Below are 15,894 nucleotides of genomic sequence, written 5' to 3' on the forward strand. Positions count from 1 at the left end.
TAGCTGGACGAGGTGGTGGGCACCTGTGGTCCCAGCTACTCAGGAGGCTGAGGCAGGAGAATGGTGTAAACCCAGAAGGCAGAGCTTGCAATGAGCTGAGATCCGGCCACTGCACTCCAGGCTGGGCAACAGAGCGAGACTCTGTCTCAAAAAAAAAAAAACAAAAAAAAGCCACACTAAGTTGGATCCTTAGAAGACTCCACTAAAGTAAGTTACTTTTTCTGTATTATTATTATTCTTTATAATAATATATTTTTCCTCCAGTGATGGAGGAAAAAGTGAGTTTATTTATTTATTTATTGAGACAGGGTCTTGCTCTGTTGCTCAGGCTGTAGTGCAGTGGCACGATCACATCTTACTGCAGCCTCAAACCCCTGGGCTCAAGCAACCTTACCACCTCAGCCTCCCACTAGGACTACAGGTGCACCACCATGCCAGACTAATTAAAAAATACATATATGTATAGAGACAGGGTCTCACTATGTTGCCCAGGCTGGTCTCAAACTCCTGGGCTCAAGCCATCTTCCCACCTTGGCGTCCCAAAGTGTTAGGATTACAGGTGTGAGTCACTGCGCCCAGCCTGAGTGTCACTTTATTTATTTATTTGTTTATTTATTTATTTATTTATTGAGATGGAGTCTCACTCTGTCTCCCAGGCTGGAGTGCAATGGCATGATCTCGGCTCATTGCAACCTCCACCTCCCGGGTTCAAGCGATTCTCCTACCTCAGCCTCCCGAGTAGCTGGGATTACAGGTGCATGCCACCAAGCCCGGCTAATTTTTGTTATTTTCAGTAGAGATAGGGTTTCGCCATGTTGGCCAGGCTGGTCTCAAACTCCTTGCCTCAGGTGATCCTTCTGCCTCGGTCTTCCAAAGTGCTGGGGCTATAGGCGTGAGCCACTGCAGTCGACCTCTGAGTTACTTTAAGAAGCTATTGTGGGCTGGGCACGGTAGCTTATGCCTGTAATCCCAACAGTTTGGGAGGCCAAGGTAGATGCATCACTTGAGGCCAGGAGTTTGAGACCAGCCTGGCCAACATGGTGAAACCCTGTCGGTACTAAAAATGCAAAAAATTAGCTGGGACGTGGTGGTGCATGCCTGTAATCTCAGCTACTCGGGAGCCTGAAGCAGGATAATTCACTTGAACCTGGAAGGTGGAGGTTGCAGTGAGCTAAGATCATGCCATTGCACTCCAGCCTGGGCAAGAGAGTGAGACTCTGTCTCAAAAGAAAAGATAAAAGCTGCTATGGAATTAGATGTGAGCAACAAGATTATTACAAATTGGGAGAATAATCATAAAAATATAAATAAATTCTACACTCAAGATTGCTTCAAACATGCCATTAACTGTTTCACTTTAAGGAAGTAAACTGGAAATTGCAGGTGATACATAACTGGTGAGGTTTATGTAAGAAAGAAGATGAGGAATCCAATCACGGGCTCCATCCTCAAAGAAAAGACCCTGACCACACTTGACAGATGGAAAATTAATGTATTTTTTTAAGTTGAAATAAAATAATCCACTCCTGAGCATGTCAGATAACAGAACGTAGGGAAGGCAAAACTTTACCTCTACCCTCTTAGGGTCTCTGGCTGGGACAGAGAATTAAATTGACATAAAACAGATTAACAAGAGAAAAGCATACAGATTTACTTAATATAAATTTTATGTGACACAGGAGCCCTCATAAAGCAATGAAGACCCAAAGAAGGAAAACCTAAATGTTTTGTACTAGGTTGAACAAAGAGCTAATTGTGGAAAAGCAGCTAAAATATATGGGGAGGCCAGTCGCAGGGGCTCACACCTGTAATCCCAGCACTTTGGGAGGCCAAGGTGAGTGGATCGCTTGAGCCCAGGAGTTTGAAACCAACCTGGGCAACATGTTGAGACCCCATCTCTACAAAAACTACAAAAATTGGCCAGGTGTGGTGGTGCGTGCCTGTAGTCCCAGCTACTAGGGAGGCTGAGGCAGGAGAATCGCTTGAACCCATGAGTCAGAGGTTGCGGTGAGCCGAGATCGTGCCACTGCACTGTAGCCTGGGTGACGGTGAGACTCTGTCTCCAAAAAAATAATAAAAATAAAATATTTGGGGAGGCTAAAGGAAGATGAGAGATATTTTATTAAGGTCTGTTTATAGAGAATTCTCTCAGCTTCGGCTCCCTGTCTCTGGTGATAATGTTTCTTTCCTCCTGGAGGAAGGCATTGTTCACATGGGAGTTTTGTTTCCTGCTTTCAGGAAGAAAAGGGGAGGTTAGAGCACTCTTCTTATACTTACTGTTTTTCTTTTTCTTTTCTTTCTTTTTTTGAGATGGAGTCTGGCTCTGTTGCCCAGACTGGAGTGTGGTGGCAGGATCTTGGCACACTGCAACCTCCTCTTCCCAGAATTCAAGCAATTCTCCTGCCTCAGCCTCCTGAGTAGCTAGGATTACAGATGCTTGCCACCATGCCCCATTAATTTTTTTTGTATTTTTAGTAGAGATGGGGTTTCACCATGTTGGCCAGGCTGGTCTCGAACTCCTGACCTCAGGTGATCCACCCGCCTCGGCCTCCCAAAGTGTTGGGATTACAGGTGTGAGCCAGTGCCTCTGGCCCTAATTTTTGTATTTTTAGTAGAGGCGGTGTTTCACCATGTTGTCCAGGCTGGTCTTGAACTCCTGACCTCAAATGATCCACCCACCCTCGGCCTCCCAAAGTGCTGGGATTACAGGCATGAGCCACTGTGCCCTGCCAAGACCTCGTTTCTGCAAAAAATATGAAAATTAGTCGGGTGTGGTGGCGCATGCCTGTAGTCCCAGTTACTGGAGAGGCTGAGGCTGGAGGATCACTTGATCCCAGAGGTCCAGGCTGCAGTGAGCCATGATCAGGCAGCTGCACTGCAGCCTGAGTGACAGAGCGAGACCCTGTCTAAAAAACAAAAAAGACCTTCCCTTTACCTGTGTCTTAGCTTGGCCTGTCACAATAAAATATCATAGATTGGATGCTCAAGCAACAAATTAATTTTCTCAGAGTTCTGGGGACTGGAAGTCAGATTAGGGTTCCAGTATGGTGACAGAGAGGAGGGGCGGGGAGAGGAAGAAAGTCTCATAAGGGCACTAATTCTACCAGACTAGGGCCTACCCCTTATACCCCAACTAATGCTAATCCCAACGGCCCTGTCTCAGAATACCATCACACTGGGGGTTAGGGCTTCAACATATGAATTTGTGAGGGGGGAAGGAACACAAACATTGAGTCCCTAGCAGTCTGGATAATTATCTTTATCTTAGTGCCTTGATGGTAACTGGTTTGTTACTCTCCAACCTTTTCCCCTAGCCATGCAACAGAGTGTGTTTGCGTTCTCAAAACCACTCAGGTAAACTCTACTCCTCCTCTCAAGACTTCTAGTGAAACATCATCCTGACCTGGAGCAGTCATGCGCATCCGTGTGAGGAGACCACCAAACAGGCTTTGTGTGAGCAATAAAGCTTTTTAATCACCTGGGTGCAGGCAGGCTGAGTCCGAAAAGACAGTCAGCAAGGGAGATAAGGGTGGGGCCGTTTTATAGGATTTGGGTAGATAAAGGAAAATTACAGTCAAAGGGGATCTGTTCTCTGGCGGGCAGGAGTGGGGGTCACAAGGTGCTTAGTGGGGGAGCTTTTTGAGCCAGGATGAGCCAGGAAAAGGACTTTCACAAGGTAATGTCATCATTTAAGGCAGGGACCAGCCATTTTCACTTCTTTTGTGGTGGAATGTCATCAGTTAAGGCGGGGCAGGGCATTTTCACTTCTTTCGTGATTCTTCAGTTACTTCAGGCCATCTGGGCATATACGTGCAAGTCACAGGGATGCCACGGCTTGGCTTGGGCTCAGAGGCCTGACAGAGCCTATGGTTTCGATTACATTTTAAACCATAGCTTACAGAACCTATTTAAGGATAATTTTCTATTTCCGTAGCTATTATCTCAGTAAAGGGGGTAAGTATGACTAGGGAAGTACAGCGCGATATCCTGGTAAAATAGAGGTAGGGGAAGCTAATTTAGTGCAGAAGGGGCCTAAGTTACATAGGCTCGCTGGTGTAAATAACAACAGTAGCTTAATTTCTATAGCACTCCCTCTGCGCCGGTTTGCAGGCATTAGCACCTATGAAGTATGTACTCGTTTCCCTGTTGTATAGGCGAAAAACTGACACCAGCAGCTCCCCCATTCACTCAGCCTCTAAGCAGTGGGGCAGGAATAAAGGATAACTGCTATACCATATACCTTTCTGAAAGAGTTACAAAGCCAGCACTTATTATCAAAGGGCGGTTGGGAGCAAGGCATTTCGGCGTATCTGGAAATGTGTGGCGATTTGTAAACGCTCCTGAGGAGAGCTCGGATCCCAAGTGTAAGGGAAGCTGGCCCAGGTGGGAACGGCTCCCCCGCCCAAGGGCTGCTAGAACCATAAGACTCCAGCCCCGAGCCGCTTCCGGAACCCGCGCGTGCTGGCCCGGCCTCTCCGGGGGCGGGGCGAGGGTCGCGCATGCGCCGGGGTCGGGTCGAGCCGGGCCTGGCAGGGGGCGAGCGCTCTGCGAGCTGGATGTCAGGGGTGCGGACGCTGCTGGGCCTCGGGCTTCTGGTTGCGGGCTCGCGCCTGCTGCGGATCAAAAGCGAGACCATCGCCTGCCGCTCGGGACCCACCTGGTGGGGACCGCAGCGGCTGAACTCGGGTGGCCGCTGGGACTCAGAGGTCATGGCGAGCACGGCGGTGAAGTACCTGAGGTAGGCGCGGGTCTCCGGTGGCCTGCTCTGCCGCGGGGCGGGGCCTGGGACGGCCGGGCCACCTGCGCGATGGAGAACACGAGGGGCGGGACTCAGGCCGCGGGTTTTCCTCAGCCAGGAGGAGGCCCAGGCCGTGGACCAGGAGCTATTTAACGAATATCAGTTCAGCGTGGACCAACTTATGGAGCTGGCCGGGCTGAGCTGTGCCACAGCCATCGCCAAGGTCAGTGGCACAACTCTCGACCTTTGGGAGCAGCCAGGGAGGAGTCACTGTCCCAGCCCTCTGGCCTAGGCACAAAGGGGTGGGAGAAACAGCTGGGCCAATCTGATCTATTACCGCCTGAAACCCCGCTGAACCACCCTTGACTCTGCCTTCAGGCATATCCCCCCACGTCCATGTCCAGGAGCCCCCCTACTGTCCTGGTCATCTGTGGCCCGGGGAATAATGGAGGAGATGGTCTGGTCTGTGCTCGACACCTCAAACTCTTTGTAAGTATGTGGGGAGGGGCTGTGGGGGAGGAGGGTGTGAGGGCTCTGGGATCTGGGGTTGAATTACCACTTTCTTCCTAGGGCTATGAGCCAACCATCTATTACCCCAAAAGGCCTAACAAGCCCCTCTTCACTGCATTGGTGACCCAGTGTCAGAAAATGGACATCCCTTTCCTTGGGGAAATGCCCTCAGAGGTAGGTGGCTCCAGTTGAATACTTCATCTCCCAGTAACCACTGCCTGTGCTCTGCTCTTCCATTGTGTTTCCAGGCTGAGCTCATTTTAGTGCCTGGTACAGAAGATGCCTAAAGGATGGTATTCAAATAAGTGTGCAAGAGCCTTCTCCCCCTTCATAAAGTGTGCTCCATGAGTCCCACACACCACCTTCTCTAAAGCTTCCCTGCCCCTTCATCTGCCTGGTCCCTCCTTCCACTCTGTAGTCAGATCCTCTTGCCCTAGCATGCAGTAAACACATGATTGCCCCTCAGAGGCCAGAGTGGCTGCCCTATCTGAAACCCTTCCTGCAGATGCATGAATTAAGGGATGGGAAATTGGGTAATTTTTTTCCTTAACCCATTTTACAGATGAAGATACTGAGGTGGAGAGAAGTGGTTTGCTTAAAGTCACTGAATTGTATCATGGCAGAGCTGAAACCATAATCTGGCTCTCCTGACTCGGTCTCAGGCTATCTCACCCTGTAGCCTCCCCAGTGGCGGGCAGGCAGGCACTGAGAACAAAAACTGTCTGGTCTCAGTTTGGCCTGAATCAGTGACCAACTCACACTTTCTCTAGGCCTCAGGCTGCCCTCTGAATGAGATACAATACTTGTGTCTCTGTGAATGGTCTGCAGGTGCAGAGGACAGCCCTCTCCCGTTAAGGCTGTTTGTGCAGCTGCTGGCTCTGACATCCTTTTCCTGCTCCACCACAGCCCACGATGATTGATGAACTGTATGAGCTGGTGGTGGATGCCATCTTTGGCTTCAGCTTCAAGGGCGATGTTCGGGAACCATTCCACAGCATCCTGAGTGTCCTGAAGGGACTCACTGTGCCCATTGCTAGCATCGACATTCCCTCAGGTGCTGGGACCCAGAAGATGGGGCAGGGGTGGGCGGAGATTGGGGCCCTACCCTCCTGACTCTTGCCCACACCAAGTCTAAAATAATTTTAGTCTAGAGGGGCAGAACACAGCTTTCTGGACCCCCATCAGGGCTGGGGAACAGCGTTCAGAAGTCCCCTTTACATGTTGGCCCCATGAAGAGACCACGGCCCAAGGGTACGTGGAGCTTGTTGGACGAGAGTTCCTCAGGTGGGAACTGAGGGGACTTCCCACTTCTCTGGGACTAGGGTAAAATAAGGTGTAGAAGGGGATGAGACATCTGGCCTCTTCCTGAATACCACCCTCTTTTCAGGATGGGACGTGGAGAAGGGAAACTCTGGAGGGATCCAGCCAGACTTGCTCATCTCCCTCACAGCCCCCAAAAAATCTGCAACCCAGTTTACTGGTCGCTACCATTACCTGGGGGGTCGTTTTGTGCCACCTGCTCTGGAAAAGAAGTACCAGCTGAATCTGCCACCCTACCCTGACACCGCGTGTGTCTATCGTCTGCAGTGAGGGAAGGTGGGTGGGTATTCTTCCCAATAAAGACTTAGAGCCCCTCTCTTCCAGAATTGTGGAGTCCTGGGAGCTCCTCTGGCAATAAAGGTCAGTGAATGGTGGAAATCAGGGAGCAACCCTGGGGATTGGGTGCCATCTCTCTGGGGGTAACACAACGGGCAAGAGGTTGCTATGGTATTTGGAAACAATGAAAATGGACTGTTAGATGCCAAGTGAGTTGTGCTGTCCTTTACACAATTCTTACTCATTTGGGACACAGACAAGGAGCTACGTTCACTTATCAGTGTGGCAAGACTACAAGGAGGTTAACAGAAGGAATTTCCTCAAAGGCCTCCAAGAAGTATCTTCTAATTTGTATTCAGGACCTTCCCAGGCTGGGAACAGAGAGCCAGTCAGTCCTAGCCAGTTATCTCTAGGCTAGGAGCCCAAGATGATGTTTGTTATTCATTTGGTAGTGCTAGGAACTGGCAACTGTGGGCTAAATCTAGCCCATAGACCTAAATTTGTGTTTTTCTTAACCTTCACAATATTTAAAAATCAGAGCACTTCACATAGGTCTACATTTTCAGCTTCTTTTAATTTTAGCAGGAATGCTCCTTCAAAGGGTATCTGCATTCCTGTTCCCACAGCCCCCAGCATTCCTTATCCTTTAGCTGCCTGGCTTCTCTAGGCACCTGAGTTTATGATCCTGGGTTAGAAGCTGCAGAGGGGACTATGCTGACTCCCTCAACTAAGGGTTGGTACTACCGCCTGCTCCTCTCAGCAGCTGACGTCCCAGAGATCAGTTTCCTTTCTGGGAGGGACTCCTCATTGAGTGGGGGTGCAGAAGACCTGCAGACCTGCATCAACCCTGGTCTTCGAGGCTTCAACTCCTGAAAATCAATCAATGGAGCCCCACCTTGACCAGACCTTTAGTGTCTCTTCTGTTTCTTCTTTTTGGCTTTCTGGCTGATGCTGAGTTCAGCTCTTTCCTTCTTGGCATGCTGCTGCCTCTTCCTCTTACCTCTGCTGCTTGAGCCAGTGTGTGCTCCGCTCCCTGCTTCCCTAGCCCCGCCATCCTCCTCATCCTTTACATCCAAGATGTCCTCCTCCTCTTCGTGCTGCTGTCTTTTCTTCTTGCTTCTCCAATCACTGCATGTTCTGCTCTCTGCTTCCCTGGTTCCACCACCTAAAACAGTTTCCTCATCTCCATCTTCTAGGTTCAAGTCCTCCTCCCGTTGCTGCCTCTTTTTTCTTCGGCTGCATGGGTCAGCGCACGCTCTGCTCTTTACCTCCTCTGTCCTGACACTGCCTGCAGCCTCCTCGCCTTTTCCTCCTTCCTCCAAGACCCCCATCTTCTCCTCTTCATGGTGCCACCTCTTCTTTTTCTTCACTTTCCTGAGGGACTGATGGGCTTGCTCTCTGCTATTCAATTCCCCAAGCCCACTTGTTCCTGCGGCATCCTCCTCCTCATTCCCTTTAGTTGTACCCTCTCTTTCATCTGAGACCTTTCCTTCTTGATGTCGCCTTTTCTTCTTCTTGCTTTTTCTGATGTTCTGCTCAGCGTGTTCTGGGTGCTTTTCATGTGCATCATTCCTTTCAGATGCTGTAGCTTCTTCCTCCTCTTTCTGCTTCCTTTTCTTTTTCTTTTTTTTGGGGGGCTTGCTCTCTGACTGCGGTTGAGGGGCCCCAGGGTCCTGGCCTTTGAGACGAGCCAGGAAGGCCTGCTCCTGGGCCTCTAGGCGAGCAAGCTTGGCCTTCATTGTGATCCCAAGACGGGCAGCCCTGAAGCAGACAGGGTCCAAGTCAGAGCAAGGGTATCAGGGGAAATGGGCCTAGTCCTTAAGCCTGCAGGGAAAGTTGATGGAGGGTAGAAGGAGTGGGGAGCTGCCTATCTTCAGGCAATAGATGGGTAGGTAATAGGAATCATTTCCCTGGGGTAAAAAGAATCAGGAGGTGGCACAGGCCATGCTCAAAGGTGGGGAGAAAAGAAGCGAGCTCAAGGAGCTGACCACTACTTACTTATGTGCTGTTCGCCCTTCACAGGCTTGGAGCAGCATCTCATCAGTCAGACTGTTAGGGGAGATCGGCAGTTACAAACAGACCCGGTAGAAAGGCTTGACCTCTCCTCCTTCTAAAACATTCCTTCAACACTGAGTTCTTGTTCAGGACCTGGCACTTTTTGAGGTACTAGGGATACAAAGATTAGTACAACACAGTTCCACCCACCACCAAGAAGCCCCCAGTCAAGCATTAGACTCAGCCCTTTCTCTTACCATCTAAGGACATCTCCCACATTCCCCAAGAGCTAAAATGAAGTCTCACATCTTTGGGGACTTGGGCCCCTGGTTGTCATCATCACTGCAGCTCTCCAAGTCTTTGTGTGGCTTCTCTCCACTTGAAGTCAACGTGGCCATCTAGGAGGGGTCATGGGGGTGGACAAGGCCTTCTCAACACCACCACCATCCCTATTCCCTTGTGGAAGCCCCCTAAGAATTCATAGCTCCTGGCAGGAGTTTGCCAGCCCCCACCATTGCTCCTTGAGGAGCCACAGGGAGGCATGCCATCCTGCATACTTGAACTTGGATAGGAGTTGGGCTGCTGCTGCTGGGATGTGCAGCAGCTTTGCCCTCTCTGGCCTACAACTGGCTGGTGAGCAGAAGAAGAAGAGAAAATGCTCTGATTCATCAGGTCTTCACAGTGGACAAGTGCCAGTGACTGGCAGTAAAGATGCCCCACTCCACCCCAACCATAGTACCTGTTCATAGTACCTTCATTTAATCAGACTGAGAGTCTACTATGGGCCACAGAGTTGGGGATCCCGAGTGGAATAAGAATGAGATGGGCCCAGCCCAGATGGAATCTACATAGGCAATTATGATGGAAGTGTTGCCTGTGATAGAGGAAGGGTACTCAACTCAGACTTCAGAGAATGACTTCTAAAAGTAACTGATGTATAAGCTGAGCTCTGGAGGATAAGAAAAACTCAGCAGGTAAAGGGGGAAAGGGAGAAGAATGTCCCAAGCAGAGGGAGCAACATGTGCAATAACCTGAAGATGGAAGAATGTAGTGCCTTCAAAGAAAAGAAACAGATTGGACTCTGTTAGGCTAATGGTTAGGCTAAAGTGTAGTGGTCCTGGAGAAGAGTGAAAAGAGATGAGGCTGGAGATGGCAGGAACAGGCATGCAGGGCCATATAAGCCAGTCCGATAAATCTGGATTGTGTCATCCTAGGTCAAAGAAGACCCAGTGACACCATGACATTTATGTTTTAGAACACTCTGGATGCTTTGTGGAGGAGTCCATCCTCCACAAAGGTTGGGGTGGGGAGTGAGACTAAAGGTGTCCTTAGGAGGCTGCTGGAAAAATAAATTAGGCAAGAGATGATGATGGCCTGAAGTAGGATAGTAGATGGTAACAGAGATGTAGAGAAATGGGAAAGATTTGCTAGGTAACATGTATAGCCCTTAGCACATAATGACCATTACATGTTAGCTTCCTTCTGTTGGCACAGTAGAAAGTGGAGGCCTGAAGACCTGGGTTCCAGTCCTGTTTGCCATTGCCATTACTAGCCAGCCGTGGGCTCTTCAGCAAACCACTTTTCACCCTTTTAGCCACATCTGCAAAGCAGGGATGGTCTAGATAATCTCTCAGGTTTCCTCTGGCTTCTCTTTTTTTATTTTTTTGAGACAGAGTCTCGCTCTGTCACCCAGGCTGGAATGCAGTGGCGCAATCTCGGCTCACTGCAACCTCCGCCTCCCAGGTTCACACCATTCTCCTGCCTCAGCCTCCCACGTAGCTGGGACTACAGGTGCCTGCCACCACACCCAGCCAATTTTTCTGTATTTTTTAGTAGAGAAGGGGTTTCACTGTGCTAGCCAGGATGGTCTCAATCTCCTGACCTTGTGATCCACCCACCTCGGCCTCCCAAAGTACTGGGATTACAGGCGTGAGCCACCGTGCCCGGCCTCCTCTGGCTTCTAAGTCCTTTGAATTAGATGTCCCCTGGCCCCCCCAAAATTTGGCAGCTCCTGACTTAAAGAGACTGTACCCTACCTCTCACTCCCTATTGCTGCTCCCTTAACAGATGGCAGGATCCATGGAACCTGAAGATTTCAATTCCTGCTGAGGGTCTGGGCAGTCTAAGTAAGCAACAACAAGGCTGGTCACAGGATCCCACTATGTTAGGAAAGTCCTGAGAATTGATAAGGCATACAAGGCAACTGTTCAGGCCCCAGGGAGACCAGGGAACAGAAAAAGGATGGACGCTGTTACCCAGTCTCTAATACCTTCACAAACTTCTGATACAGCAAGTTGGGCTTGGGATGATTGTAACGGGTGGTCTCCTTAGAAAGGCTCCTTATCTGTACTCCATCCTGTAGAGAATTATCAGTACCAGTGAATGGGTGACATACCATGACTGCCTACCCCACAGGTCCCAGGCCCTTTGTTTCATGTGCCCATCTATCAAGAGCTCATACCTGCCCAGTTTCCACTACCAAGTTGGCCGCAGTCTTGTTGAAGAGCTCATTCCACCAGTGGTTTGTGAACTCCTTGGCAGGGTCGTGTCCCACCTGCCAGGGGAATAAGTATGAGCTCTGAGTGCCTGCCTCACCTGCCCTCAAGGGTTCCTTCTCCCATGCATGCTAACCTTCCTGAGTCCACCCAGTCTTACCCCATGAGTGTCTTGCTTCAGTGTCACCCTGAGAGCCTGGGTGATACCATTCTCCTTCCGGCCGAGGCCTTTGCCTGCAGAGGACAGTGAACGACTTGGCTTATTCTCCTGCCTGCTGTGAGACCTCACAAGGCACGCCCCCCACAGGCCTCTTGCCATTTCACACACCTGACATTGGGGTATACTCTGTACCTCTCAGAAGACCTCCCAGCTCCTTTCTTTCTAATACCACTCCATATAGTCCCCTGCCTTTGTGTGAGCCTGAACTATCTCTTCCTTCATAATTCTTTTGGAAGCGAGGCCATGTCTCTTCTTCTCTCCCCTAGTCCTCCCAACCACAACTTCTTCATTATCCACTGTCAAATTTCTTCCTTTTTTCCCTTTTCTGGGAAAGTCAGAAATTTTCTTCTGCAAATTTCCCTTTAAACTAGCTTTTCCTCCTTTAAATAAAGGAGGGCGGTAATCCAGGATGATGCCTTTCCCCTGGGCAGAAGGTAGGCAGGGAGTTGGGGGATGTAAGAGACCCCATGGGGATCACCTTGAGTCCATCCATGCTTTAACAACTGCTCCTCAGCAAACTTCATCCCACGACTCTTGACCTCTGGGGTGACATTCATGGTGAGAAAAAGGTCTCTATCCTCAGACTCTCACCAGAGAAGAAGAGGTGATATCATCCTTTTAAGAAGAAAGGAGAAAGTGCCCAAACAGCCATCAGTTCCATCCTGACTGCTTGTTAAGAATTCTCCGCTAGTTGGGTGCAGTGGCACACACCTGTAGCCACAGCTACATGGGAGGCTGAGGCAGGATTGCTTGAGTCCAGCCTGGGCAGTATAGCAAGAACCCCCTCTTATAAAAAGAATAAAGCAGCCAGGTGCAGTGGTTCACATTTGTAATCCCAGAACTTTGGAAGGCCAAGGTAGGAGGATCACTTGAGCCCAGGAGTTCCAGACCAGAGTGGGCAACATAGTGAAACCATCTCTAGAAAAAAATAAAAAATTAAAATGAAAGAAAAAAGAATTCTCTTTCCTGAGCCCTGGGGCGAGAGAGAGGAAGGAGGTGGCCTGGTCTTTGGGGAGCTCCCTATCTGGCTACAGAAAGACCAGCATATAGAGAAGTCAAGGATGAATGGTGTCAATTCTGATACCTAAATTTATGGTGTGCTCACCACATGCCAGGATGTGCTGAGACTTTACAAAGATTATTTCATTTAATCTTCCCAGCCCATTCAGGGAAATATTAGCCTATTTTACAAATGAGTAAAGTAAGGCCTAAAGAGGTTAAGGAACTTCAAGGTCACACAGGTTAACATGTAGAATTCAAGCCCAGGCAGCTTGTCTGCAGAATCTATACTCTACCACTACATAGTATCTCTCAAAATATATTACCTTGTAAAAACAAAGCTAATGAGGTGCTTATTAACCTAAGTCATAAGATAATGGTACTTGGTAGAGACCAGATCCTGTACTTATGCTTCAGCATTTACACTGTCCTCTTGGTGTGGGGGCTACACACTTCTCACACACCACTGCAGTATTTCAGTCTGGCTGGAGTTTCCCTTTTGAAAGTGTCCAACTTAGGAAGAGCACTCTTATTGAGCACTTAATGCATAACAGGTGGATTACACATATTGATATACTGTCATATTAACTCAGTCGATTTTTTTTTTTTTTTTTTTTGAGACAGGGTTGCTCTGTCACCCAGGCTGGATGGAGTGGAGTGCAGTGGCACGATCATGGCTCATTGCAGCCTCAAACTCCCAGGCTCAAGCAATCCTCCCACCTCAGCCTCCCGAGCAGCTGGGACCACAGGCACATGCCACCACGCCTGGCTAATTTTTGTATTTTTTTTTTTTTTGTACAGACAGGATTTTGCCATGTTTCCCAGGCTGGTCTCTAATTCTTGGGCTCATGCGATCTGCCCACCTCTGCTTTCCAAAATGCTGGGATTACAGGCATGAGCCACTGTCTGGGCTTAACTCATTTAATCTTGATAGTCCTGTGAGATAGATATTATTCTTATTTTGCAAAAGAGGAAAACAAGGCCTGGGTTTCTTGCCTAAGGTAACATGGCAAATGATGGAGCTGGAATTACATGTTGGAGATGGAATGAGCCCGAGTCGCCTGACTCCAAAGTGGTCCTCTGTCTTTTTTTTTTTTTTTGAGACAGAGTTTCGCTCTTGTTGCCCAGGCTGGAGTGCAATGGCACAATCTTGGCTCACTGCAACCTCCGCCTCCCAGCCTCAAGCGATTCTCCTGCCTCAGCCTCCCGAGTAGCTGGGACTACAAGGATCATGCCACCACGCCCGGCTAATTTTTGTATTTTTAGTAGAGACGGGGTTTCACCATACTGGCCAGGCTGGTCTCGAACTCCTGACCACTCGCCTCGACCTCCCAAAGTGCTGGGATTACAGGCGTGAGCCAAGGCGCCCGGCCAAGGACTTATGTTCTTCATCTCTACACTCTTCAGTCTCTTATAGCTCTTTGTGCTTTCTCCCGTAAGACCACAGCCTAAGCCTTGTCGCAGTAATTGAAAACTACATGCCCTGGAAGTTAAGAGATCGGCTTTATTCCGCAACTCCAGAGCACGTAACGCGGCGCCAGAATTCTAGAACGCATTCAGTCGTTATTTGTTGAACTGAATGGCATAGTTAGGAATGGCTTTACCGGATTTTCAATGGATAACTGGACAGAAGCTGTGCGCCCCAGTCTTTCTGAAACCTGTGATCACATTTTGGGCACTCTCCCATCTACAGTCAATCTGCGTTTTCAGAAGTGGCCCCAGGTGCACTAGTCTTACAGCTGTCCTCAAGAGCCGGCTGCCCTTTCCCTAGGCTTCCTTCCTCCTGAGGTCTAAATTCCAGCCCTCCTACCGCAGTGCCACTTGGGTAAAAATACTCCGCTCCTCTCACGTTTGCTACTAAGCTCGGGCTCCGACTACCACCGTTCGGGGGAAGGGAGCCCCTTACCGTCAACGAGGGGTCCTCTCCTCGGAAACATGTGCCAAACCTGACTTGTGCGCCGCCATCTTCCCGGAAATGCCGTTTTGTTCCTTCTAGGCTGTCGAAACCATAGAGACGTCCGCTGGAACCAAAATCGCGGTCCTCCCAGGAGAAACCATTGCGGAGGCCAATTTGCCGGTATGGTTGCCATAGAAACTGGGACCTGAAGTGTGCCCATTTTCGGAGGTTCCGAGGCTGTTCCACTTGCCTCATCCCTGCATTCCTTGAGCAGCCAAGGGACTTCAGTACTAACTGGCCCTCTCAGGATGCCAAGAACGCTATGTGTCCTACACTGAGCTAGTCCCAGGCACAAATACGAGGAAGAAAAACTCTAGGGAAGCATTGAGAGTAGCCTGAGAAATTCGTGGAGGCAGAATGGGTGATAGCTGTGTCCTGATTTTGCAGGGTTGAATACTCATGAATACTCAGCCTTCACAGGAACAGTTATTTGTAAAAGCCTAGAGACCAGACATCTCAGTATGTTCATCAAGCACTTTATTTATTATTATTATATATATATTTTTAATTTTTTATTTTTTCTGAGACAGGGTCTCACTCTGTCGCCCAGACTTGAGTGCAGTGGTGCGATCTCGGCTCACTGCAATCTCCGCCTCCTGGGCTCAAGTGATCCTCCCATCTCAGCCTCATGAGTAGCTGGGACCACAGACATGCACAACCACGCCTGGATAATTTTTGTATGTTTTGTAGAGAAGGGGCCTTGCCATGTTGTCCAGGCTGGTCTCCAATTTCTGGCCTCAAGTGATACGCACGCCTCGGTTTCCCAAAGTGTTGGGATTACAGGCGTAAGCCACCATGACCGGCCTCATCAAACACTTTTTGACTCACCACTGTGTGCCAGAACTTGTCCCTTTGGTACTGGGGGATACAAGGGTGCTTAAGACACAGGTCTTGATTTCGGGGAACACCTAGTCTAGCCTGGGAAAGTTGGGACTTTGGGTGGGATCAGATGGAGGACATGGCCAGTGGAACTTGGAGAAAGATACAGGATGGGTAAGACGCGGTGGCTCATGCCTGTAATCCCAGCACTTTAGGAGGCCAAGACAGGCAGATAGCTTGAGCCCAGAAGTTCAAGACCAGCCTGGGCAATATGGCGAGGCACCGACTGTACTAAAAATACCAAAAAAAAAAAAAAAAAAAAAAAAAAAGCCGGGCATGGTGGTGCACAGCTGTGGGTCCCAGAGGCTAAGGTGGGAGGATCCCTTCAGCCAGCGGTGGGGGATGGGGAGGGCGAAGGTTGCAGTGAGCCAGAAAAAAAAAAAAAAGATGCAGGATCCCAGAATGCATGCCAGGCTGAGGAGTTTGGACTTGCCGTATGGGTATGAGGATCTATTGAGCAGAGGAGGGAAAGAAGATATTGCAAACAAGTCAGCAAGAGGGACTG

The 15,894-nt window shown here is 49.4% G+C and overlaps 2 protein-coding genes across 6 annotated transcripts; one reads left to right on the plus strand and one right to left on the minus strand.

The window, feature by feature from the left end:
• Positions 1–4,498: 4,498 nt before the first annotated feature.
• On the plus strand, positions 4,499–7,053 carry NAXE (NAD(P)HX epimerase). The gene is made up of 6 exons (XM_050755135.1): positions 4,499–4,738; positions 4,853–4,961; positions 5,117–5,227; positions 5,309–5,422; positions 6,155–6,302; positions 6,636–7,053. Exons 1-6 carry the CDS (start codon positions 4,500–4,502, stop codon positions 6,836–6,838), a joined length of 924 nt encoding a protein of 307 aa, XP_050611092.1. The 5' UTR covers position 4,499; the 3' UTR covers positions 6,839–7,053.
• A 194-nt stretch (positions 7,054–7,247) lies between these two features.
• GPATCH4 (G-patch domain containing 4) lies at positions 7,248–14,720 on the minus strand. Of its 5 annotated transcripts, XM_050754579.1 has the most exons (7): positions 12,033–12,168; positions 11,495–11,568; positions 11,301–11,393; positions 11,109–11,195; positions 9,146–9,237; positions 8,843–8,893; positions 7,248–8,605 (listed from the first exon to the last, which is right to left on the minus strand). In XM_050754579.1, exons 1-7 carry the CDS (start codon positions 12,109–12,111, stop codon positions 7,753–7,755), a joined length of 1,329 nt encoding a protein of 442 aa, XP_050610536.1. In that variant the 5' UTR covers positions 12,112–12,168; the 3' UTR covers positions 7,248–7,752. The 5 variants fall into 5 exon arrangements, with proteins under 5 accessions (XP_050610536.1, XP_050610519.1, XP_050610541.1 ...); XM_050754562.1 differs by lacking the exons at positions 11,495–11,568; positions 12,033–12,168 and adding an exon at positions 14,460–14,720; XM_050754584.1 differs by lacking the exon at positions 11,109–11,195.
• Positions 14,721–15,894: the final 1,174 nt, after the last annotated feature.

Source organism: Macaca thibetana, chromosome 1, assembly GCF_024542745.1.
Source record: "Macaca thibetana thibetana isolate TM-01 chromosome 1, ASM2454274v1, whole genome shotgun sequence".
In the NCBI taxonomy this organism is placed as follows: Eukaryota; Metazoa; Chordata; class Mammalia; order Primates; family Cercopithecidae; genus Macaca; species Macaca thibetana.

Coding starts and splice junctions, on each gene's coding strand:
- NAXE (XM_050755135.1), top strand. CDS start 4,500: ATGCGCCGGGGTCGGGTCGAGCCGGGCCTGGCAGGGGGCGAGCGCTCT. Junction 4,962..5,116: donor GTGCCACAGCCATCGCCAAG/GTCAGTGGCACA, acceptor CTCTGCCTTCAG/GCATATCCCCCCACGTCCAT. Junction 5,423..6,154: donor TTGGGGAAATGCCCTCAGAG/GTAGGTGGCTCC, acceptor GCTCCACCACAG/CCCACGATGATTGATGAACT.
- GPATCH4 (XM_050754562.1), bottom strand. CDS start 14,705: ATGAGGCAAGTGGAACAGCCTCGGAACCTCCGAAAATGGGCACACTTC. Junction 11,196..11,300: donor TGGTAGTGGAAACTGGGCAG/GTATGAGCTCTT, acceptor AATTCTCTACAG/GATGGAGTACAGATAAGGAG. Junction 8,606..8,842: donor GAAGGGCGAACAGCACATAA/GTAAGTAGTGGT, acceptor TGTCTGCTTCAG/GGCTGCCCGTCTTGGGATCA.